The sequence below is a fragment of the Perissodus microlepis genome, chromosome 17, assembly GCF_051167445.1.
Source record: "Perissodus microlepis isolate ML-2025 ecotype Zambia chromosome 17, ASM5116744v1, whole genome shotgun sequence".
Classification (NCBI taxonomy): Eukaryota; Metazoa; Chordata; class Actinopteri; order Cichliformes; family Cichlidae; genus Perissodus; species Perissodus microlepis.
In genome coordinates this window covers 18582070-18608414 of record NC_140477.1, presented here as the reverse complement: position 1 = coordinate 18608414, position 26345 = coordinate 18582070, and the positions used below count along the sequence as shown (strand labels likewise).

The following is a 26345-nucleotide window of genomic DNA, read 5'->3' as shown; positions in this document are numbered from 1 at the left end:
CATCGGTGAGCCACTGTCAATATGTGACATATTGAAATTTGAATTTGCGCTTGTTTTTTGCTTTCACTTTGCAATCGCGCGAACTGTGTATAGAGAGCGACAGTACTGATTGGTGAGTGATGATAATTTGCGCACCAATTCCTCTGACATCGTCTTATCACTCATTAGCTTACTATTCAAACGTGACAAGTGAAATCTCCCGCAGCAAGCTTAAACGTGTGAGAGGTTGATCGCGCAGAGAATCGCTGACCGTTATGTGAGTACGTGTGTAAAAGCAGCAGGATATATATTTTAGTTCTGCTGAGCCGAATAAGACAAGTCAGGGTGAAGAAGTGACCACAAAACGGAAAAGTTATGACAAATCAGACTATAAGGCAAAAAGAAAGTGCAGCTTTATGGTTTCATGGACAAAAGAATTTCCGTGGCTGCAATATGACGAGCTGTGCGTGCGCATTCGCTGTCAAAATAAAAAAAACGCGCACAAGATGAGAAATGCGCACAAGATAAGAAGGTGCAACGCGTGTTTGCGTACATAAGATTTTCTGGAGGAGGACAGACATTTGTTTAGAACTCTTAAAGATGTCGAAGAAGCTCCTTTAAGCAATTACTTTGGTGTTCCTCCACCTCCAAAGAAATGTCAGAAGGAGTCCGAACCACAAAAGAAGCCCGTATTCTCGGAAAAGTGGTTGCAGGAGGTGAGCTGGCTTCAAACAAATGATGAACGCACAGAGATGTGGTGCAGAATGTGCCGTGAAAATCCCACTCTAGCGGACAAAAACAGTGCCTTTTATATGGACGCAAACGCGCGTTGCAACTTATTATCTGGTGCGCGTCTTTTATTTTGACAGCGAATGCGCACATGCGGACCACTTATGTGCACCCGTGTAAATAACATAATGTTCTGCCGGGTGTGTGGTTGGTTTTCCCTCGATTTCTGAGTCGACAAGCGCCTTTGTTACTGGGACCAGTCATTTTAAGAAAGGCCCCCATTAGAACCCATGAGAAATGCAAGAAATGCAATATTGCTCAGTCTGCAATATCTTTCCCAGAACAAACACCAATTGCAAATAACGTACTAAAAATAAACCTGAAAATCAGTTTAAAACAGCGTACTATGTTGCAAAGAGTGAACTACCACTGGCAAAATTTAGCAGTCTTTGCAAACTTCAAAAAGCAAATGGCCTCGATCTTGGTTCCACTTGCCTCTTACCTGTGACTTCAGTAGAAATTTCAAATTCAGGATCTGACACAGACTGATTCATGTCCTACACAGTTCTTACAAGTTCATAGAAATGTCTGTTCAATTAGAACCAAGTATTTGAGTTGATGATTGTAATTTTTATACAATGTTGTAATTTGTGTTTCAACAATTTTTTGATTAATGTTTTGTTTCAGTTACAATATTATATTTTAATGTATAATATTGTAAAGGAAACAAAACAGGAAACAAAACATCAATCAAAAAATTGCTCTTTTTTATTCGGGCTACTTAAATTTATTTTGGGCTACCAAAAACTGAAGAGTCCCTGCCCGAAGGGCTACCAGAGATTTTGAAATTTTGCGAGCCCTGGAACCGTTCTCGACGTGTTGAATTAGATTAATCTGGGAAAATGTTCGGAAAGGAAAGGAAAAGCAAACACTCAAAAACAGCAGACGAGCGTGATCTCCCAGCTGAAAAAAAAGGGAGAAATGCAGCCAACATGGCTGACAGTGGGGAAAAGAAGGATGAGACAATCACGAGGAGATCATCAGCTAGCTGATGCATACATTCAGTAACGAATGCAGATTATGCAAGATGCAAGTCAAGGCGAACACTTAGTACAATAAATCCATCACAAGAGCCACATCTTTACAATCTGCCCGGCTACTGGGCCCTCATTACTTCTTTTTCAGCACGACATGCACAGTATGTAGTATGAGTGTCAAATGAGGTGTTGCACTTGGAGGTCTGGTCTCATTAGGACGTAGCAGATCAAAAGTCACTCATGGCGACTGTGATTATTAGCTCAAATCCTGCTCCTTATCCTTGCTACGTTTTGATCCACTAACATCTGTAACTTTCAATTTTCCAAACTTTCTGAGCAGGGATAGTTCAATATTCTAAGATACACAGAGTGATCATCCAGCTAGGAACTCAAAAGGCTTGTTACAGTTACCAACTGTGACGCTGACTGAAACTTGTGTTCGAAACTCAAATTTTCTGTTGTATCTTCAGCTTAATTAACACCAAGTACTGTGTGAGTAAAGTTTAAAGTATTTCATAAGCAGTGAACAAGTTAAGTCATGACTTTAGGTTACTGACACACTGCATTGGAAGCAGGAGTTGTATTTCTTGAATGCTGACAAATACACTTGCTTAGGCAGTTCAATGGTAGATAGCTTTTACAGCTACAAACAAAAAGCTCAACAACTTTCTCAGTTTCTAAAGAACAAGTAAAAAAGGGCCCGAGTTGCTACTGAGACGTTCCACAATACCTAACAGTGACAATCACGACTATCACTTCTGCTGCTGGGGCAGGACTGGGGCGAGTGGTTAGCACTGTTACCTCACAGCAAGAAGGTCCTGGGTTTGAATCCACCTTCTGGTGGATTTTCTGTGTGGATGTTTGGACGTTCTCTCTGTGTTTATGTGGGTTCTCTTGGGGTTCTCTGACTTCCTCCCACAGTCCACAGACTTGCAGTCAGTGGGGTTAGGTTACCTGGTGATTCTTAATTAGCCATAGGTAGGAATGTGAGTGTTAGCGATAGACTGGCGACTTGTTAAGGTGTACTAAGTAGCTCACTTTACTTAAGGGGACCATAAGAGTGACATAATCTTGCAGCAGGGAGGAAGTACTAAGTACTCTGTGTGACATTTCACTACTTGAAGGGACAAAAGAGAATAACTAAGGTTGGAGTGATGATGATGACTGTATTGTGCTGCTGGGTGTTGCTGCCAAGTTCATCTGGAAGAAAGTGGGGTGTTGGATCAGTATATGGATAATTATGGACTATCATTAACAGATTATTCATTAACAGCCTATAGACTCGCCCAGCTGGATCTAAGTAATCATTATGTAGTACAAGTCCTGAATCAGGAATTAGCAGTTAAGTACTGATAAATAACACATTCTTCACGCATTCTTCAGTACCCAAGTAACCTTACTGCAGTGTTACGTTAACATTTATTATAATGGGCTTCAAATTATGCAGTGCTATTGCACTGCGTTGTCTAGTGTTGAACTTTACTTTGTGCTTGTGCCCTAAATAAACGTTCATTATGATGTGTTAAAGGTGAAAAATTGGAATTTCCCTGGAGTTTAGCTTTGAGGATGCACACTTCAGTTGTGGGTTCAACCTTTCAGCCTCCACCTAGGGTAAGGATACTATTAGGTTAACATCCACCTGCTTTTATGAAGCATTTGGAGAACTGCAGTACTAAATTTAAGAGCCAGTAAGCTGTGGTTTCTAAAAATGCTCCTCTTTTACGTGTGGCTAACACACTCTTTTAACTTCAATTCTAAGTTTGTCACCAGTAATCTGGTGGATCTGAAGAAGTGATGGAATCTAAATTAACTTTAGTGGAGAAATTTCGTGTCATAAACACTGGTGTGATTTGCTCTGCACTCAGGACAGAGGGTCATTACAGATGTGGAAGCCGACACACTCACGCAAGAAACAAAAAAGGCAATCTAAGCCCACATAAACTTTTCGATTTGTTGACCCCGTAATGTAACAACGGACACACCTGCTCATTCACAGCCTCACCTCTACCACACACTCACGCATCCACACAAACATCCACAGTGAGACCTTAGACACACGGTCGTGATACATCACCACCTACACACAGCGGTGTCAGCCACAGACAACTGCTCCTGAGCCCCAGCAGAGGAAAGACATTCATCATTATGACATTACAAAAACACACATACACACACACTGAGAGAAAATGACATAAAACAACGCTGCAGCTGCTGATGCGTGAAGACGACTCCATCAAATCATATATCACACACACTGTACATGTTTCCCACTAAAATAACACCATTATGAACAAAAACAGTCATAACAGAATCATCTGCTGATGAATCTTTCCTCACTGGATGCCTGTGTGTGTCATGTTAAGCCTCTTTCTTTAGCCTGGGAGAGAGAAAAAGCCACAATCGCCACCATCATCGCTACCTGTCTTCTTTTTTTTTTACCCCCTCTTTTTCTTTTAATCTCCACTTCTGATAGGACACAATTTAAATCCAACCAGATGTCTGTCCAGGGAGTCGTATGCTGTCAAACCATCACTCCTCCTCCTCCCTCTTTCATACTTTTTCTTCTGTGCACCTCTCCCGCTCTGCCCATGTCAATTTTCAACATGCTCCTTCCACTGATCTCTCTTCGCTGCCATTTCACATCTGAGATTAGTCGGATGTACCAGTCTGATCATCTGCATGTACCGCGATTTGCCAGAAGGTGTAATCTACTTCCTGTAATTGTAAAGAGCTGAGTTTTCATTGGACTACACATTTAATTGAAGCAATGGACATCGACGACAGCAGAGACAAAGGTCTAACCTGAAAGGACTCTGGTCAGACCTGCCAAGATTGTGCAAAATTTCTGATTGTTATTGGAGGCAGAAATGGTAAATAATTACCAGTTTTGTGATAAATACGGATACAATTTGCACTTTTGTTGAGGGTTCATTTTATGCACATCTTCAAACCTTGAAATGTGACGACTGTTTCCTGTGAGTCTGAGGAAAGCATGCAAGCATCAGCGTTTTTACAACCCTTCCTTTTGGAAGTGGTACAGCTGAATATAACATAATTTATCTATTTTTTTTTGTCATGCAGTGATGCTGATTGGCAAAATATGCAAATGTACTTCCAGCATGACCTTCCCCCCCCTGCTGAAGCACTAAAGGGAATATCTGATTTTGGATTTCTTGTGATCACCGGTTTGAAATTTCCTCTTAAGTGACATTTGGATCAAGGTCTGCATAGCAATGGTCAAATTTAAATAGAATGAATTAAAATAAGCATTAGTGGCGCTAACAGCTTTCCTAGCACACTCGACAGGCCGCCTCCTTATTCTTCCTTCAAAAAACCTCGTGGTCTGTCCTCCTCCTCCTCCTCACATGCATTTCTCATGAGAACACTTTGCTGCTGCCTGTCTCTGCCCTTAAAGCCGGGTGAAATTCCTCATCGGTTAATAGTTACATTTCAGATTTTAATTATTGCTGAGAAAATGAGCTCAACCCATTTGAAAAACATGCACGATTGCATCATTGGTACCAGTTGCAAAGCTTAAGACGTGCAGGCAAACAATATGGATTGTTCTGAATCAGTGAAAACATGGTGGAAAGCAGTGACAGCACTCTGGAGATTTTTCAGCCTTCAAAGAGGGACGAGTCTGAAGTGTGGTTGTAGCTCTCTCGGTACGAGGCTGCTAAGTGAAGCCAGTCACCCTGTCTGCAGTGCAGGAAGAAAGAAAATTACTAAGAAAGAAGGCAAGCAGTACTTTACATTGAATGGAAAGTAATTGACTTTAGGTCAATGGAAGGCTTTCAGACTTCAGAATGGAGTGAGATGTCACAGTTTGTCTGTCAGGCTTGCTAATATTTTAACGATTATGTAAACTGAAGCTTTCTGTGTTATCTACTCTTTAAAAAAACACAACATGCTGTCCTGCTGCTGTATGCATCATTTATCAGCACAATCCAGTCACCCATCGCTCTCATAAACTCATCACATCCCCCTGTGAACATATTTTCTTTGCATGTCATTACATGAAATCTAAAGGAAAGTGCCTGAAGAATTGTATTTCAATTGTTGGGCTCATAGCCATTGTCCTTAATGTATTTTGAAGCCCTATTTGTATTTCCTATGCACACTGTGACCGGATAAACTCAAATGCATGCATGGTCTACGTGTAATCTTGACATAAAGTTTTCTACTTGTCTGTCCCAGGACCCTCACAGCTGCATGAGCTGCAGGGGGTCAGAAAGGGGAAGTGAAGAGACGAGTGGGAGGGAGGGTCATAAAGACATTCGGTGGGAAGCTATACATTCGGGTTATGCATACACCCCGCAAGCATTTGCTGTTTTCAAGTCTCTAGTTAGTAATCCCGTGTTTACTCAGATTTTTGCTTCACGGTTGGTCATTAATGTGTAATAATGATTGCTGAAGGCCGAACCTCCTCAGCCTGGATGTGTGACGGACCCCGAAGAACGTTACAGTTCTCTACCAGATGGGGATTCAACACTCAGCTTAAGGAGGTGAAGAAGGTCACATAGTTCCCAGGGACAGGCAGAGACAGTCTAGGCTTCAGAGTCAAAGTAAGAGTGGAAAGAAAAGGGCACAGGTCTACCACAATTTTTCCTGATTCTCTCATTTTACCCCTTATTTGCGTTTTCAGGCTGGATAGGAGTGAGTAGAGGGAGACCATTAGTCCCATTTATTTTCCATATTAGCTATGATGTCAGCTAATATTTGTCAAGTCTGATATTGTCAGGGGCTGTCAGCATCAACGAGGGAGCTGCTACTGGAAGGGAACAGGAAGAGGGAATGAAGCCAATTCCCGACCTGATCCCAGTCATAAGGAATCAGCAGAGTGAAAGAATTTCAAAGGTGTATCAGGTGGGAGGAAGCAAAGGAGCTGACATGAATGCAAATATTTTTTTACATTGCTCCTGGAAAAATAGAGCTGTTAAAAAAAACAATGATACAAACAAAAAAAAAGTGAAAAGATCACTAAGAGCACCTCTTGTGAGCTCGAGAGGCGTGTTCACGTAAATACAAAGTGTCATCTCCATAAGTGCTATCTAGTTCAACCTGTCCGCCTCCTTACCGGCTGGGTAAGAGGGCACAGATAGGCCTGTCTAATTCCTGCGACGCACATTATTCATAAATCCTTCACTCCGGGGCAGATATACACACAACTGGCGATGCAAAGCGCATCAGAAGGAGAAGGCTTTCTGGAAGCGCGATGATTTCCTCGTCCACCCCCGCCAGTTATACACGGGGTCCACGCTGTCAGCAACGATGACACTGATTAATGAGAAAGCCATCGCTTCACTATAACATCTGGGTGATACACTACACAGAGACTCAATGGAGGGAGACTCTGCAGGGTAAAGTGTGTGCCCTGGCCTTTTATCACTGTGGAGGATGAATAATTCTTGATTAATGCAGTTTTGGAGTATTGTACAGCGTACAGCTTCCTACAGTGATACTGAGAAACTGTTACCAGTCTCTTTTGGTTTAGTGACACTTAAAAACAGCAACGTTTATGTGTGACCACTTTATCGGGGATTTGATGCATCACAAGCAGCTCAACCAGAGTCATTTTGCCTTAAAGTTTTGTGGTTTTTATCACATTTTGGGGGCTAGAATGACGTCAAATTGTACAACAAAGCAACAATAACAGAGCTAAACTAATATCTACATTTGCTTTACAATGAATTATTTCATTATTATTCATTATTTCAGGAAACTTATACTGACTTTCGAGTCCCATTTATGATATTACGACACTTTTTATGTAGTTGTAATAACGTGCAGCTAGTTTAGGGTGTCATCTTTTTCATAGCTATGTTTATATAGCAAAAAAAAAAGAGATTCACTGCACTGATTGAGAAATATATTTAAAATCTAACATATCTGGTGCTGATGGGAATGTATGAGACATATTTAGTTTTGTGGCTATTAATTAACCAGAGGTGGTTTTACTAAACCTGGAAGTGATGAGCAAAGGGTGGATCTTGACTGACAAGCCTTTAGCTAATAAGCATATCCTGGATAACCCATTTTCTGGCTGCGATTTAGAAAATGGACTGAATGTTCAATTCAACATGAGCCAAAACTAGTGAGTGACGCCAAACACTGACCAGGAAACGTTTGCTAAGGTCACAGAGTGAGAAGAAGGCTGTTTTCCCAAAGACTTCCATACAAAAAGGAGTCACCTCCTGCTGTCTGTCTATTAAAAAGAATGAATTTTTAAACCACTTCCATGTTGGCTCCACTTTTATGTAACTTTTATTTAAAAACAGCAAACATTTGGTCATTTTTGGATGTTTAAACGACCAGGCAGTAACCGCTTTGGCCTTTTTTGAGAATCAAATTGGTCCTTAAAAATGATAACATGATATTATCCTTCTGTGTGCTGTCAGTGAACATGACTGATATCAGCCAATACCGATATTTCTCCCTAGTCTATTATGTATGCATATATATTAGTATAAATATACATTCATATTACTGTATTTAATCTTCACTGAACAGACACATTTTCCTTTGCTTCACAGGCAATTTTTCAACGTGACTTACACAGAATTTGCAAGCTACAAATGCATAAAGGGTCTCTTATCCATGACATTTATTATTTACACGTTTCTTTAGTATAGCAACGATATTAATTATGCATTTTATGGAAGACACTTAATCTCCACGTGCATTATTGTATTTATTGTAATGCTGTTTTATGACATTTGTAGATTAGTGTCCTCAAAGTGAAGCATTATGAGGTTTTTTCATAACTCCCCCAACAACACACACACACACACACACACACACACACACACACACACACACACACACACACACTCTTCGTTACTTTTGTTCTATGCTTTTACACCATGAGTCACCAGAAGTTAAGTGCAGCAGCAATCGAACATACACTGACTGCACACTGAAAAACAGACCTTCATGAGAAAATGAAAAGAAGAGCCACAGCACAGCCTGCATGCACGTTTTCTCTCCTGAGGACGGAGAGAGGGGGGAAAAAAAGAAAGAACACGAGCCTTCAACAAATAGGCGCCGTGAGCTGAGGGGACATAAGTGGGACATGCGCTGCATGTGGAAAAAAACACATCATGCCGGGATGAAACCCTCCCTTTGTCCCTGCTCGACAAATTCCAGAGTTTAACTGAATTACAACAAATCCAATTGAACCACGGGACACAAGTCATCCGTGCATTCCCGAATGTGGTGAAAAAGCCGCGGTGCTGCTGCTCTTCCAGTCGCTCGGATTGTTTCCCCCCTCATCCAAGAGTCCAAAGTGAGGAGAAAAACACGGGATGAGAGCGCAAAAAACAAAACAAAAACAAAAACCCGCCTGTGGTGGAGTTGATCGAGTCTCGTGTGGCTGAGAACACTTGTGTTTCCCACCCTGCGGTTTTATTTATTTTATTTTATTACAACCACAGATCCACTCCGTCGGTCTTTATGGGTCTCGGCATCGTGCGCTCCCGAAGCCCGCCGCACAGTCCCGACCCCGCCGCTTCCAGCCCGGCGAGAGCCGGGGAAAGAAATGAGGATGGGCGGCTGCCGCAAATCAAAGCAACTTCCCCTCCTCTGCTCCACGGAGCGAGATGGAAAAGCCGATGGTCTAAATGTTCCCAGAGTCGACCTGACGGGATACAATAATTTGACGACACACGCCGGATAATACAGCTTAGTAAAGACGGGGTTTATTCACGGCGGTGGCATTAATTTCCCATAATGGCGTTCATTCATCACCATCCTGTCTATAGCTGATAACAGCCGCGGGCGCTCCTGCGATCCCCGCACAATTTATCGACGGATATTAATAACAACAAGCCATAACTAACACAATAACACACAGATACAGTCACACGGGCTCCAGCCTTCATTCTGACCCCGATTCTGGTCACATATCAAGTAGCAGAGCAACATTTCCACATCGGACAGCTGCTTTTCAGGACAGCATACACAGACACACGCACCCACACGCCACTGGCGGACGAGAAGAAGAGCCGAATAACTCACATTCTGTCCCCGGGAACGAGCAGGCGGCTCTCCACCATCATATCGGGCAGAAAATCCAGATTGTAGGATGAAGTCATGTTGCCTTCCTGCCCTGTGTATGAGTGTGTGCGTACAGTACCGTCCGTGTGTGTGAGAGAGAGAGTGTGAGAGAGTGTGTGTGCGCCTCCGCCGCTGTGCGCCCTGCCTGATAAATAAAGGAGCGTCGCTCTCGCCCAAACTGCGCCTGGTCGCGGAGACGGAGAGGGACAGGTGCAAGAGCCGAGGCCTCCCCAAAGGCAGTGTAGCCAGCCGCACACACTCTGTCCGCATCCAGCAGTTGTCACATTCTCCTCTTCCTGCCCCCCATTCGCTTTTGTCCCTCTCTCTCTTTCTCTCTCTCTGTCTCTACCTCCCGCTTTTCTTCCGCCGGTCCTGTCTGAAAAACCGTTCCGCAACAGCGCAACTGACGGACTGTTGGAGAGCCAGGTGTCGAGCCGTGGAGGCGTGGCTCATAGCGCTGCAGCTGATCTTTAACTATTAGGTCTCCTCGGCTACCAGAGCGCGCCGTTCACCACAGACGAGGATGCTTTCACATCTACACACGATGTTCCGAACAGGAGGCGGCTTCAATCGTTTATGTTCGGAGAGTCTCCAAACGCAGTCGGCGCCAAGACGCAGAGTTTAACCTCTGAGATAAAGCTAACCGCGCACAAATATTAGAATGATCGGAACATTTAACCATTAAATATCTTCCACTGGACTTAATCGTGGTTTCTAGCCAGTGTTTCTGTGGCATCATGCTTTTAAAGATTCTATTACTTTTGTTAGTGACACAAAATAATAATAATACTAATAATAAATGTTTGTTCCTCAAGAAGAAATGTACTTAACCTCTCAGCATCTACCAGCTCACCAGTGACCTGCTTTAGTTTAGATCTAAACAAACATAGTTTCAGAAACTCGAAGGTTTCACCTTTTAAATCTTACATGTATTTGTCCTCCTGTCTCTCCTGTGATTTTCATTTGGGAATGCCACTTAGGTGAGAATTCAATGTAATATTATTTCTATTTGATGGGTGTTAAGAGGTTAAAGATGGCTTAGCCTAAGCTCAAACGTGGATGCACTAACCAGTTACTGGAAATCATGAATAGATATTTATTTTGTTAATGGCTTTATGCCAGTACGTGTAATGTTCTCTACATCTTTGCAATTCTGCACATCTAAACACAGGGGCTTCCTTTATTTCAGTATGGCCACTCTGCTGATAAAGCAGGAGCGCTAAAAGAGGGCTAGTGTAGCGTAATCCCAAATCACTGGCGGTTCTTGCCAATCAAAATATATGGAAGCATGCACTGGCTTCCTTTGTACCAGTAAGGCTGTAATTCCACAGTCTTCCTCAGGAAAATGGACGTCTGTGCATTTGTTTTACAGAGCTGTAAAATTCTACCTTATGTTATTGATATGGGGGAATTAAAAAAAAAGAAAGAAAAAAAAAGAAAGAAAACTCAAATTGGGCTTCCTGGATCATATGTCACCATCTCTCAGATAATAACCACAAACACTCCCACACCAGCATAGATCACTGGGTTATTTCAGTGTGAGCCTGTTTACAGTCTGACTAAATTAAGGGAACACGCATCATGAGGCCACAATAATCTATCAACAAACCAAATATCAGTTTAGTGGATCCTTACTTTCCAGTAAGCTACTAATGAGTGCTGCGCAGTCATGCTTCAGTGTGGTAACTTCATAAAAGAACGGCCGTTTGGTTGATTTAGAATCAAATGAGTTGACCATATTTGGAGGTGCAGTTACGCTCTGGGACAGCCTTGTAATAATGAACCTGCTCATAATTTTCTGCAAATTTGCTGACTCGGTTTTACACTGCATTAATTGTGTGGATCCAGCATGCCTCCCCTTGGAACCCGTGTGGGCCTGAACGCACCCCTGCGCAGTACGACTGCCAGGTTGCCCCACTTTCTTCGTCCTCCTCCGATGGAGAAAAGAGGGGAGGCACTCCAGTGAAATAATGAGGCTCTCTTAGACTGAGAGAGGCGGCTCTCTGGGGGAAGAATATGAGTATCTGGGTCAATGGGAGGAAAAAAAAAAAGCTCAGTATGCCACATACAGCAGGGTAAGTGTATGGTGTGGGTGGGACTTGGCCCGCGGCTGTGCTCGGGGGTCAGCTTGCATGTTTACTTGCGAGAACTCGGGTCACAGTGTGGATGGGAAACGCTGATTCTACATCAGTGCCTTAGGGCTTGGAGTGTCCCAGGAGTGGGGACGACTCTGCATGTTTCACCACACTCGACCCTCATCAGACTAGGGGTTGTGCTGAACATTATATAACGAACTGCTGCATGACAATGGGCTGCGTTCCCATAGCAGGCTGTCATTTTCAGGCCTGACCTGGTGCTCACGAACACCGTTTTCAGATGGCGGCTCGCAAGAAGAAGAAAAAAGACCTCCACATTTTGGATTCACCACATCACTTTTATTGCAAACCGAGTGACTGGTCAAATTTAAATCAGGTAAGGTTTGTGAGTTTTATAGGTGGAGTCGCTAAACTTTCTGATTGCATTTCATACTCCTACTTCATCGTTCCCCCTAATGGGGCACACAACACCAAAACATGGCTCATTACAGCTAAACTCCCAATTCAAATGTCTCCCAAAATGTCATTTAGCCATCTGAACAAAACATAAGTTGATTGACTGTATTACCCCAAAGACTTGGTCACAGTCAACATCACACAGTATTACTGACTGAAAACCATGCTGAAAACGACAGCAGCCACTACCCTTACATTTTAAACGGCTTAAAGCTGAAACTGCATGTCTGTGTTTGGCCAAAGCTTCTGCGCACACATCTCACAGCGTGGCCGCTGCAGCAAAAATGCATCAGGTTTGAAATGAGTGAACTGAACATGCAAATGTAGTGCATGTCCCCTAATTTGTTTCTAAAAATAAACAAATCTTTGTATCACAGACAAATAGACTCAGGGGCAGCTTTTAAACAAGAGCAATAGCCCTAATCAATGCAAATACCTGATCTGGCCTGACTAGCACCTTTTATTTTTGCATATATATATTTATCTCTGTACATATTGTACATTTCATTTCTGGACATGGTATATACTTTATTCTGTATACATGTTATTTATTGTGATTACTGCTTGCCTTTCTTTCAGCACTGATGTGGGAGAGTATAGGTAAGCAAAAGAAAAAAGAAGGGGGGGATCTGAGAGGAGGGGGAGGGGATATGAGGCATTGCTTTAACATGCAAATTTGAGATGTAGCTGTTTGCTTCTGCATTTAACATGCATGTATAGCCATATTTATATAGCTGCACAGTGGTTTGCTGTGAATTTGAAACAATATTCTGCCTTTCCAGAATCACTAGTACGTAACTTTGGTGTTAAAAGCTTGTTTTGATAGAAAACAATGGGCTTCACGTAGAGGAAGATTATGCATTTTCTGTTCAATAACACAGGGATGACTCTATCAGCATGATCATGCACAACTGGCTGTAGGTTGATGTTAAGAGTGGGGCCTACAGAGGATAAATCCTGACCTCATGGCTTCCACATGACAATGGAGCCTTGCATAGATTGATAATGAAGGACCGTGCTTTGCCCCTAGACCTTGAGATAGTCCTATTAAATGTGATAAATGGCCATGTTCATGAGGCCAGTGAAAAAGAATCACAGTGAAAGAGCGATGCTGATATTGCCCATGGAGCTGCCAATAGATCTGTATCTGGGTTAGGTTTGCTGCAGATTTTGGTCATGTGGATCAAATTAAGCTACAATAGGGACGCAGTGGCTTTATTTCACTTAGGAGTCTAAAGCAACTTGAATTTTCAATTCATTTATATTTAGTGGTAAAAAAAAAAAAGAACAAAAAGACATTATTTAACCAGACGTGAGATTAAACAAGGAGCTGGGGTGGAGATGGGTTTCAAAGCAGCTTGCAGATGTATAGGGTGGACTAAGGCAGCTAAAATGACATACTCTAAAAGGAGGAGAAGGAGGGTACCATCTCAGCTGAACTGCAAGAATTATGGCTCTACTTGGATCCAAATTCTTCTTTTATTAATTTTATCAAACTAACAGTCCCACATAAAAAAAAATACGTTAAAAAAATCAAAGGAAAAAACTGCACCTGATCTGGTGTTTTCGGTACACCTACAAAAAAAAGGATAGTTTGGGTCCTTTAAAGAGAAGGGTCACTGCAAATCAATACAAAGCTGCTCTGAGTGATCGCCTTTATCCTTTGACGAAGCATTTCTATCGTCAAGGGAGCAATCTCTCTCTTTGGGTCACTGAATGGTTTGATAAATGTGAAAATTAAGTTAACCACATGTTACGGCCTTTGCCCCACCACATCTCAATCTACCGACGCATACATATAGGATTTTGAACGAACATGTTGGACAGGGTTCTTCAGCAACATCATGAAGACACCCAATGAGGGATAAACGGCTTATATGAAGTAGTCTCCAAAGACTTCGTAAAAGTGTAAGACTGCTACTGTGAAAGCATGAAAGTAAAGTTTTGATTCAAGCTAAAATGAAGGCCGTCTTCCAGCATACAGTTGGGCTTTGACAGGTGGTGGGAACAGTGGGAATGACACCTCAAACCTTCAAATTTTGATCCGTGGCCAAGTTTCACTGAGATTTCATGAAAGTTTACACTTGTTTCTTGTGCCGGCTGTGTTCTAAACCCCCCTGAGTACACACTGCTGCAAACCTTCATAATTAAACCAGCACAGCATGTAAGAGAACCCCGGTGTGCAGAACCTCAAAGACCTCGTCGTGTTCTTGGTGCTCGGTGATGACTGATGCACGGGCGTGACCACTGAGCCCGTCATTTCTCTATAGTTACGGTTTATTTACAAGCGAAGATTAAAATCGCCGTAGGCCTGTGTACACGCCGCTGTGAAAGCATGAACAAAGACTTCAGAAGCATCCTTGAGCCAGTATTTACTCAGGACCAGTCTTCAGAGCCAGTGGACATTTCACACATTGTGTTCTACCTTATTTTCTCCCTGCCGCCGCTGTTGTTCTCGTCTCTTTCCACACTCAGCCATCACCTCTCCCATCACTCCATTTCTTCACCCGAGGGTCCTGTGTTCGCCAAGAGGCCCTGCTCGTGGCAAGGTCTGGCTCTGCCTTTGATTGCTCTCCTGTACTTTTGTCTTTCTCGCCTCTTCCCTCTGTCTAGTTATTTCTATCTTTTCCCTGCCTTCATCTCTCTAACCCCGGGCTCAGGGGGGCTCAGGTGCCCGAGCAATACGAATTGATCACCCAGAACGAAGGAGAACAGGAGGAGATAAGGTGGGGCAAGACAGAAGAAAGAAACAAAGAGGGAGGACCAAAAAGAGGCGATCCTAAAAAAACCAAATTAAATAAAAGAATAAAACTGCTTTCTGTTAGGTACATAAGTATAAGTATCATCCTGCTTGTCTTCTCTTTCCTGCCTGTACCTCACCCAAGAGGAGAGGATTGTGGGTAGCTGATGGTGCCGGCTTTTCACACGTGAATATTTAATGAGGGGTTCATGAATAATTCAGAAAAGCAAGCATCTGCGTTTGAGCCTAAGTGGACATGTGAGGAGCAAAAACCAGACAGACCCTGACTGCTACCATTCATCGTCGCTGGAAAAAAAACCCATTTTGATCAGTGATTATTCCGCACTGTACACGTGTGTGTGTTTGCAGATAGACTGCTTCCTAAATGAAAGGCTATTACAGGCGTCCCAGTCCAGCCGAGTCCTCCTGCTACTTTCGTATTCTGTTAAGCTCAGAACGGCGGACTGAAAACCAAATAAAAGTAGAGACATCTCTTTCTAACACTCTCTCCATCGCTCTCGCTGCCACTCACTGTTCAATCTTCAGATCTCATTCCCATATTTTCTCCAGCCGCCTTCTCCTTCTCTCCTCCATTTTCATGCTTTCATCTGTTTCCTTCCCCTCTCCTCCATCACTCACTGCACCTCTCCCTCTCTTCACCCTCTCTGTCAGCTTGTTTCTGGCCCTTGCTGGACTCTGGTTAGGACATCGTGTTCCAGTTAACGTGGATCCCATCTCTACCTGCAGTGGGCTGCAGTGCCCTAATGCTCGCTGACCTGTTTTGGAAACACAATCTGACTCAAAACACACAAACTCACCGGGCTAGGGGTTTTTTCAGCTCAGTGCTTTTTTTATTGTTCAATTTTTCATTTTTATTAAACATCTATTTACCCTGAATCAAGAGTAGAATTCAGATTAACATTTTAGCACAACCTTCACTTTTTACTCTCTTTATATGCATGTTTTGTCAGGTGTGTCACATATATTGTCATTTCCAGGATAAAGAGGCCTATTCACAAATACCATCATGTGAAAACGCGAGCGGTGCCAAGAAAGAAAGATGGCTTGAGTATGAAGACACTTTGTGAAAAAGAAAAAAGAAGGTTATTATGGTGATTCAAACATTTTTTTACCTTCACAGTATGTGAAGATTCACATGCAGCAAATATTAGCATAAGAAAGAATAGAAGAAAATGTCAGCAGCTCAGGGATTAAACAATATACAGCTGAGGCTTAATACAACTTCTTAATATCGACATAAATGTTAAGGACTAAAAAGAAGCTAATTTTGTGCATGTCTCATTTTGGTCTTCTTGTTCTTTCCATTTGGATTGAATATGAGTTGCACTGTCCACAGAGCTCGTGTCCTTGGGTAATAAAGTAGTACTAATCTAGTACTGTAACCACTGATGCACCCCCCCAAAAAACCTCTGCTCATACACAAACAAACCGCTGACATGAGAAAATGCTACCCAACCATTTTCATACAGTCAGACTGTCAACTCCGCTGACATGTCAGATTTATACACGGTGGACTTTGGCGTTGGTGTTATGATGGGGCAATAGTAAAACAGGCCAATTCTTCAAACACGCCAATCTGCAAAAGACCCTCTGGCATTAATTCAGTTTACTTCAATTTTATTAACATTGCCAAATCACAACAACAGTCACCTCAGGTAATACAGGGAACACCTCAAGAATTAGACGATCCCTATGAGCAGGCACTTGGCGACAGTGGAAAGGAAAAACTCTCTTTCAACAGGATGAAAGCTCTGCTAGAACTAGGAAGGGTTTATAAACACTACGTAAGCATTATTTCCTACATCTACCCAAGTAGAGATTAGTACCTAAACCTAACTAGTGAGTAAAAGCAAAGGTAAAAAGTCAGAACATCTGACTATGCTTCTTCTTGGACACCGCCTAGGTATCCAAGTGAGAGGAAGTCCCGGGACAAAACCAGGACATGCTTGAGAGATTATCAGCAGGCTTAGAAATGCCTCAGTGTCCCACCAGAAAAGTTGGAGGAGGTGGTCGAGGAGTGGGAGGTCTGAACATCTCTGCTTAGACTGCTCCACCCGTCACACAGACCCCGATAAGCTGTAGAAAATAGAAGAACAAAGTTCTTAATGGAACGCGTGACAAGGTCAACCTTTTGACCTCCAACCTGCAGGTTTGCCAAGGTACAAACACCAAAAGAATCAGCTTGTACTTATTCTATTGATGTCTGACAGAAGAGAGGAACGCTGCGCCCTGGGATGAGACAGTAGTGTAAATTCCTCAACCAGGCTTTTTAAGCTTTTCCCAACCCCACACTTCATTAGATTACTCTTATAAGATTCATGTAACAAGATTACTGATGTTCCTGGCAAACATTAGTATAATAAGAACCACACTAAAACGACTTATACTGATAACATTGTGAGCCGCAAAGGGGAACAATGATCAGCACTTTGATGTTGATAGCATATTAGCTGTAAATCCAGACGCTACCCCCAAACAGCAAAGAGACACAGTTTACATACTCAAGCTGCTGGAGAACCACACCAGTGAAATCTGGGTTTGACAAGATGTTAACAGGAGCTGAAGTTTGTTGCTTGTGGCTATTTGTTGGAGTCTTTCCTCTGAGCTATGCACATTTACACATCTGGCACCACAGCAACAATTTCATTAATTATTCATAACTAATTATTTTACCCTCAGCCAGGACCTTATGTTAAATGTTTTTCTGTAATGTCACCTAGGTAACCAAAATGGGTGGCGACAGCCCTTAGTAATGGATGTATACATGTCGTGAGATCTCGATTTCTTTTGAGACTGAGGGAAAAGTCTAAATTAGAAGAAGTATCGGCAAGATCTAAAGTGCAAAATGAATAATTGGGCAATGATCCAAGACAGACATGTGAGCCAAAGTATTTACTGTAAAGAGTTTAGTGACTGTCTGTTCTAGTTTGGCAGAGAAGGATGAGTGCAATTTTTAAGTTGTTCAAAGTGGAAAAATCACATCACGTGCTTCTGACCTCTAGAGTCACATGTACACGTAGACTACACACATAAATTCCACATTACAGGACATCGTGATCAAGTCCAACACTGTCGAGCAAATACCTCCTGACCTGCTCACTGACCCTCACACACTAATGTCTGCACCGGTGGTCTCGACATGACATGTGTGGGTCTGTCTGTATCTCTCTCTCTGCAGACATACACACACACACACACACACACACTTGATGTCCTCTGCCCCTGAAGAGGCCTCCCGGCTATACTGTGCTGCTGTCTGCTAGTTTTAATAGTCTCTGCTAGACAGGCATGGACAACGCTCAGCCACGCTGAAGTAGAAATGCATCGCTGCTGACTCGTATCTGCAAACTCTCAATAAGCCCCATGGCTCTTTTTGGGTTAATTCTGTGATATTTTAAAGGCCTGTACCAAGTTATGCTACACCTGAGTTTCTATGGCAGTAAAAAGCTCTGAAATTTGGTTAAGTTACAGCTCCAACCTAAAGCTTTATGTGGTTTTGAGCAGCTCTTTGAACAATGTAACACAACCTTTAGACTTAATTTAAAATCCTGCGAAAACCAGTGTATAAAGGATACTGCTAGGAAATGCTAGTGTCATGTAGGAATACAGGAAGTGTATGTCTATATTTTTTAGGATCACTAAGGATCAGGTGACCCTGAATGACCCTGTAGTTTCTGTTATAGGCTCAGGCTGCTGGGGGACTTCCCATGATGCAGCGAGCATTCCTTCCTCTCTCCATTCTTTTGACTACTGTTGTGTTTACATGCCACTATTACATGCCATTAATTTTTATCTAGAATCTTCCACAGTTATAATAATTTTAACCTTTAACCTATTTTGAGAACACCGTCTTCATTCTGATTTTCCATAAGGACAATGTTAGAGGATCCGGATGAGGTTAATATCCTAAACAATAGGATCCTGTTATATATTTCTATAGTTTTACTGAAGCTTTATGGATGTATATGTATGAATGTGTGCTGATTATTATCATATCGTGTGATAGTGTGGGTTCCTTATGATATAAAGCAGCTGAAACAAGTCTTGCTGTGTTATATAAATAAAACTGAGTCGCTCGACTGCTTCATAATGCAATTTTACTAGATTCAGAAGAATAAATTTTTGTACGGTAGTGGGTTGTATACATGTCTCTACCTGACGTCTGGGATTTTTACACTTTCACTTCACTTTTCACTTTTAATTTCGCTTTCCTTTTTTGGCTTCTCTTTTTCTGTCATTGTCTGGGTGAAAAATACTCCCTTTTACAATAATAAACCACGTGTTACCATGCAAACTTCCCACAACAGTGAGAATAAAAGCAGAGCACCATGCGTACGGCCTTACATTGTCTCTTTCAGATGTTGTGGGCCTTCTTTTGAACCCCACTGGACCACGTTGCATGTTAAAAAAGACACTAAAGTGGTACTCTGTGCATTAAAATGTGTCGGCTATACTTCCAGACAACGTGTCGGCCACACTACCATGTCTCTACACAACTTTGGTTTGAGCCCCAAGCTGAAAAAGCAGCGCTTCATTACTCTTTTAAGGGTTTAATAAGCTTGGGAAGTAAAAGAAAAATATACCTCAAGGGAGCGTATAATCCTTGAAGATGCGTGGTAAAAAAAGAAATATCCCTGTATAGTTCAGCCCAGACCCACAAAGGTGTAATGTTCTATTGAATCACAAAGTAAACCCCCCAAAGCTGCTCTAAGTTGTACACTGTGCAGTGATTTCTCCTCTCAATGCAAATGGAGGATGGAGGGATATTCTCTGGCCACTCAAAACAGTGTCCGCTCCACCTGCAGTGCATCGGAGCGTGCTCCAACTGTAATTGGCCATCGCATCAGTGACAGACAGAGGCCCTCCATTCATCACCACCCCCTCCTCTCTTTTCCATTCGTCTCTCTTTCTCTCTCTCTCTCTCGGTCCCGTCGTTGCCAACTCGGGCCAATCTCACCCTCACTTTCCAATTTCTCCCCTTGCCTTATCCCCATCCTCTCGTCCCTCCTCCACCACCTCTGTCCTCTCCTGCTCCTCCCTCCCTCTCTGCTCCTTTTCCTCATTAAAGCGGGACCCAGGCAGTAGCGGTCACTGCCTCTCATTTATTTTCATTTGAAACTGGTGCAGCTCCACTGATCCTCTGGGGCTGCAGGAGAGAGGGAGTGGGATGGTGTCATTCTGATAACAACCGTCACACATACACACCTCATACACACTCACACAGATGTACACGCACACACTCCAAAAAAAGAAAGGAGGAATATAACGTATCTGCCACACACGCACACAGCGGAAATTCACTCATGCACATGCAAACACACACATACTCACACACAGGCATACAAAGGGATGTGCATATGCATCCGCCTGCAAATAGATGCACTTTCACACCCATTTCAATTCATTTCACGCACATATTCACACATTTCATGTACCTGCAAGCTCCCGTGCTCTGTTCCCTCCTTCCTCTTTCACATATGCACCCTTTGCCTTCACCCTCCCCTCCCTTGATTGTGGGATTTTGAGAAGGTGATGATAGCAGGGTGTGAATCAGGGGCGATAAACCTGCGCCTATTGTCACCTGTATGATTGCGAGTATTGATCTGTGCCTGGGCATGTGATGCACGTGCACGCAGGAGTAGTCGCCCTCGCTCGCCCTCACTTCCTGTACGTGTGTGTCCATGCATTGTATTAGAGTCGTGTCGAGAGCGGCCCTGCCTGACACTCTTTGATTGAATAGGTGCTCGGCAGATTAAATCGTTGTAGCGCGGAGACGAGGTGCGCTCCCTTCACAGAGGCTTCGACGGCTGGTTTAGCAGATTCAAGAAGGCTGGAGGGGAGGAAGGGGGAGGAGGGAACAGAGGCCGTTTTAACGCCCATTGCCCTGACCCATCTGGGAAAATGGGAGTGAGAGGCAGTGACTCTAAACCAACGGTCATAGCTCTAATAGAAGCGTAATATCCTCCACACCATTAGATAGGCACACTGTGTGGGGTGAATGAGAAGGGCTGCTTGGTTTTACTGCCAGTGCTCCAAGAGGAAAGAAAGTAGGAGGAATAGGAGGGGTGGAGCAAAAGAGGACTAATATTAGCTCACATAAGCAAACTCTCAGGGGAAGATGTGCTGATTATTTCTGCAAGTTTCCTCTGACATGAGTTCTCTTTACTTCAATTTATAAAACAGTTGGTAAGGTTATAGTGTGTTAAAGCACACTGGCTCTGAATTGAAATATTAACTATTTGGCTCCAATTTTGGAGGGTAGTCCTGGTGCAATTTGAGGTAGAGGTCTAAATGACCTCACTTTAGTTCCCTAGTAAGAGTCAAGCTCTGCAACTGTGGGCGACATAGTTTTCAGTGCACCAGGAGTAGGGCTGCTCGATTATGGCAAAAATGATAATCATGATTATTTTCACTGAAATTGAGATCTCGATTATTTGACGATATTTATTTAACAATAACACTGTATTGAATAATGACTTTAAAGATTGTCAAAAAATAATATAAAATAGTGTGCAAATACTGATAACAGTGCAAATGTTTGCAATATAAAAAATAAATGAAAAATGTAAACATCTATGTTTAGTGAACTTTGCAGTGTTGCTCTGTGGTGCAGCTACGACACTGTAGCAAAGTTTACACACTATGTCTACTTGATCCACGTCTGACTCCGCGAACCCATAATGTTTCCACACCACTGAAGTTTTTTTTTTACCTCTCTTTTCAACCAACGGCAGTCACTCTCCTCTCCAAATAACTTCTGCTTAGCTTTCCGAGCTTCCCTCAGGTCCTCTTAATTGTTGTGACACGCGTTCGAAATGCAGAGAGGTGCGCTCGATTTGCCACACGGAGCAGCGCGAGAGTAAAGCACGAGGGAGGGGCTAATAATCGGCTCAGTCATTTTTAATGATCGTTCAAAGCCCAGATCGTAATCGTGATTAAAATTCGATTAATTGAGCAGCCCTAACCAGGAGTGTCAAAGATATGAATGACGCCACCAAGAGTCCAACCTGACCCACTGGATTGGTACGAAAACTGCAAAGAAAGAATAAAAAGTTCAAGTGTTATTTCCTAAGGATTTTGAACCAGGAAGCATTGAGCTACAGGCTATTAAGAATTAGAGTAGCTGTCAGAACTTTGTGAGCTCTTAATCATCATCAATTTTATAGCTTTTTACCGACAAAGACATAATTGGACATAATCACACACCGGAAAAAGTGACTTGAAATATTTATTAAATCACAAAGTTTTGGTCTGTCAGACCTTAATCAGGTCCAAACAACACACCTTTATCAGCTGATGAAAGTCAATCAAACCCCTGAGAAGGTCGGGCAGCCAATGAGACACGAGTAGGTAAGTGCAGGAGTTCCAATCAGCTGATAAATCTAAAACTGGCTTCACCTTTGATATCTACTGTGAAATCTTTTTGAGACACTTTTTTAGGAAAGTGGGTGAATTCCTTGGCAATGTTTTACGAGACCTGCAGTGCTGCCATGTTACTTGTCTTTTTCTCTGTTTGCTTTTTTTACTCTCATGTAGATGAACCATCGTTTTTTAGTGAGGCTGGGAGTCAGCAGCTAGGTGGCATTCACGAATTTTGACACTCTTTGCTTTCTGTATTTTTAGTTCCTATCTCTGTATTGTCCTAAAACTGAGACACTAAATGGATAAAGTCTAAAATGTCACAGAGTCTTCTGTACTGGATCAACGTTAACAATTTTAACTACATAGCTACTGTTTTATTTCATAACCACTCTGCTGGAGGAAAGCCCCAAATTAATTACTGGTATCTGTCATCACTAATCTGCTGCAGTGGACTTTGTCGTTTGATGTTCACGCTATCTCAGCCCACCGCACCACCTATAAACCCTCACATGTGCTAAACCACTGGAAAATATCCCCCATGTTTCTCACTGGGAGAAACTGCTTGATGCAGAAAGCGCTCAAAGTCATATTTTTCATCGGGAAATTGCAAATGAAGTGCATGCCTCAAAAGCAGTTTCATTTGTCACCCAATGAAGCATTCACCGATTCAGTCAGTAAATTATGGTGCAATAAATTACTACCTGCAAACATCAATGAAATATGTTGACTCGTTGCAAAACAAGTCAACCTCAGCATGACTGTTTTTCATGATCAGGTGCGCAGCAGAAGCTTGTTTCAATCTTGTATGCAACAGGAGGGGCGTTCAGACAAAGTGTGACTGGTAGGGGAAAATTTATCTGTAATCGGAACTTTAAAAATAAAAATGATTCACTTTGAAAGGCGGGAATGGAGGGGAAAGGCTGGAGAGAGAAAAGTTGGGCGTCTCGACTGCTTGGCTCATATTTTGAAAGCAGGGATGCTTCTTTCCTTCCCATCCTCACTACTGTCACTTCATTACTCTCCTGTTTCAGTTTCTCGTAACGTTTCCCAACAGTTCAACATACAGAACAAGAACAGGCATTTCTCCACCATCCCTCCATAAGACATGCAAAAGAAATTGCACAGATTTCAGTAAATAAATAGCAAGTACAAATTCAAGCTTTGTTAGTTGGAACAGTCAAATGGTGAGTGGTTGAGTGGGTGCGTTTGGTCTTCTTACCGAGATCCCCCATTCCATCTGTACTCTGTTTTTCTTCATTTTAAACAGCCAATGCTACAAAAAAGTCTCGCAAATCATTTTCCATCACTGGTGATGAATACTGATGAAAACTTACAGTACATATTTTTACATTGCAATACAGTGTTTTAAATATAATATATTATGTTAAAAACCTTAAAATAATTATATAAAAGAAGAACCTTCCAAAATGAACAAGTTTATAATTAAAAAGTAACTGGCAACAAAAACAATTATAAGATTCAAATGAGACTTTTACGGTCTATAATAAATTGTTAAATAACTCAACTATGGAGTTAGACCACCATGTTAAAATGCCCCGAATTTATAAAGAGAATAAAAATCTTTTTATTTTGGTTTTTATAACCAATTAACAACTGTATGGGAAATGTTTTTGATTTATTTACTTGTAACTCACCTGTTTAAATGATTATTTCAGGCATTGCAACCTCAACTGACAAGTGGGTGCTGCTTGCTGTCTGCTAGGCTTTAGTTTAGCTCCTATGAATTCAAGCACTGGATATTTGATACACACCAAAATATGTGCGCCACAGTTTTTAGTGAAGGACACTTTGGTGTATTTTTTGTATGTCAGTTAGCACTGGTCAGTGCCATACAGTCTGTTGGGGTTTTGCAAGCTTCCAGTTCGATTCAGTTTTATTTATTTAGCGCCTAATCTCAACAGTCAATCTTAAGGGGTTTTATATTGCAAAGCTACGACCCTGCAACAATACAGAATATCCCAACATTCAGACGACCACCTGTGAGCAAACACTTGGCGACAGCGGGAAGGAAAAACTTACTTTTAACAGGAAGAAAACTCTGACACAACCAGGCCCAGGGAGTGGTGCCCATGTCCTGCCACCGGTTGGGGGTGAGGGACGAAAGACAAAATACGAACACGTCTGGATTAAACAAAATGATACAGTGGTGGCCACAAAAGCTAATTTCAAGCTTCACAAGTCTACAAGCCAGTGGGTGGCTTCATCTCAAATCTTAAACAATCAGGGAGCATTAAAAGTCTTAGGTAAAATAACGGACATCTTTATAGTTTCATCAGATAACAGTGTTTGTGTGTGTGTGTTATTGTGTAGGTCCAACAGAAAATGTGGTGTTTTTTTTCTTACTTTAAGACATCAGAATTCTATTACAAGCTTAAGAATCAGCACTGACATCATTAAATGCTACAACTCTTGACACCAAGGAAGCGAGTAAGTCTATAAATCATACATATTCATGTACATGTGGGTGGAATAATACGAAAATGTAAATTAGCTGAAAGGCAAACACAGCGACTGCATGAAAAACATTGTATATAAATAAAAACAACTGAACTGTGAATGAAGTCAAAGGTGAATGACACTGACCAGCCAGATGTTTAATTTAAAAGCAGTAGAGGCAAAAAAAAAAAATTACGGTTAGCGACCATTTATTTGCTAATTCTTCAGCTTTAACTGTTTGTAGTCCACACAATGCTGCTAACACAGCAGGAGGAGGGGTGAACAAAGCGGAAGATAGAGAACAACAACAAAAAAAGCAGAAGTACGAGCATTGGATGTTACGCTTGACTGGGCAAACAGTTGCAGGGAAGCAGTGAGAAATATCCTGCCAGCTAACAACACTGTTAGGCTGAAGGTCCGGGTAGGAGGTGTTGCAGTAAAACCTGCTAGACGTCAAATCTCCAGAAAACACAGGAATAAGCCAGCATCTGGACTTTGTTTAGGTTCCCCCTCCACACACACACACACACACACACACACAAAGATGCTCATGAACCTCGCTGATGCCAAAGTAAGCATGCAGCAGAGGCACACCCTAGCTGGATCGCACGGAGGCAGCATCTGGGTCAGAAAGAAGTACTCGCATGTTCGTTGTTGTATGTGTGAGCACAGATGCGTGTGCGTGCGAGTGTGTACCTCAGCAGCAGCTCGTCAGCTCTCATAGCTCCCGCACCGGCGGCTGCAGGAGGGAGGCAGCAAGTGGCATCAACACACACTCTCCCCACAAAGCCCAGCTCGGACGAGTGCTCCAACATCACAAGCAAACTAATGCACTTTATCAGGATACAAGCTTGCAACTCTTTTCTTTCCTCCTCCTCTTTTGTCCTCTGTTCCTCTCTTCCCTTTCCCCCCCACTGCTAGACGTTTGCAACAAGCGGCCTCTCTTTGCTTCTCTCTCTTCTGCCTTGTTCCTCTCAGCCTCTCTGCCGTTGTTCCCTCTTCTCTCATAGAGAAACAAGCGTCCCCCCCACCCCCACCCCACTCTCTACCCTCCTCTTCTTCCCTATCTCCCCCTCCCCATACCCCCCACTCTCTAGCTCTCGCTCTCTCTCTCCCTGGTAGAGCAGCAGAGCAGTGGAGACCCCGCTGGCTTGCCTAGCTGAAGTAATCCCCTGTGACAGCTCAGCTCATGTTGTTATGTTGTGGGCCTATTTGAGTCTAATACTACAGCTCTGGAACAACCTAGCGCCAGTCCAGCTCTGGACTGCCTGCATGACCACTGGGCACGGCCCAGTCCGGCACCGAGCCACGCCGACAATGCCCACTATTCGCATTTACTGCACATCATCTCTGTGTTTCTGGCACAGCTCAACCCGGGCTCAGACTCCAGATATAGAGCTGCAGACAGAGTGG

General features: G+C 42.6%; 1 protein-coding gene across 25 annotated transcripts in view; it reads right to left on the bottom strand.

The window, feature by feature from the left end:
- The window catches only part of celf2 (cugbp, Elav-like family member 2), a 241166-nt gene that overhangs the window by 151411 nt on the left and 63410 nt on the right, over positions 1-26345 (bottom strand). The window contains exon 1 of one of the 25 annotated variants that reach the window (XM_084910818.1): positions 9762-12748. The exons of 21 other annotated variants lie outside the window; for them this stretch is intronic. In XM_084910818.1, coding sequence (XP_084766944.1) covers positions 9762-9838 — 77 coding nt within the window. In that variant the 5' untranslated portion in view covers positions 9839-12748. Of the gene's footprint in view, positions 1-9761; positions 12749-26345 lie in introns of those variants that run through there. 3 more of the 25 variants (XM_084910834.1, XM_084910828.1, XM_084910840.1) reach the window with 3 other exon arrangements.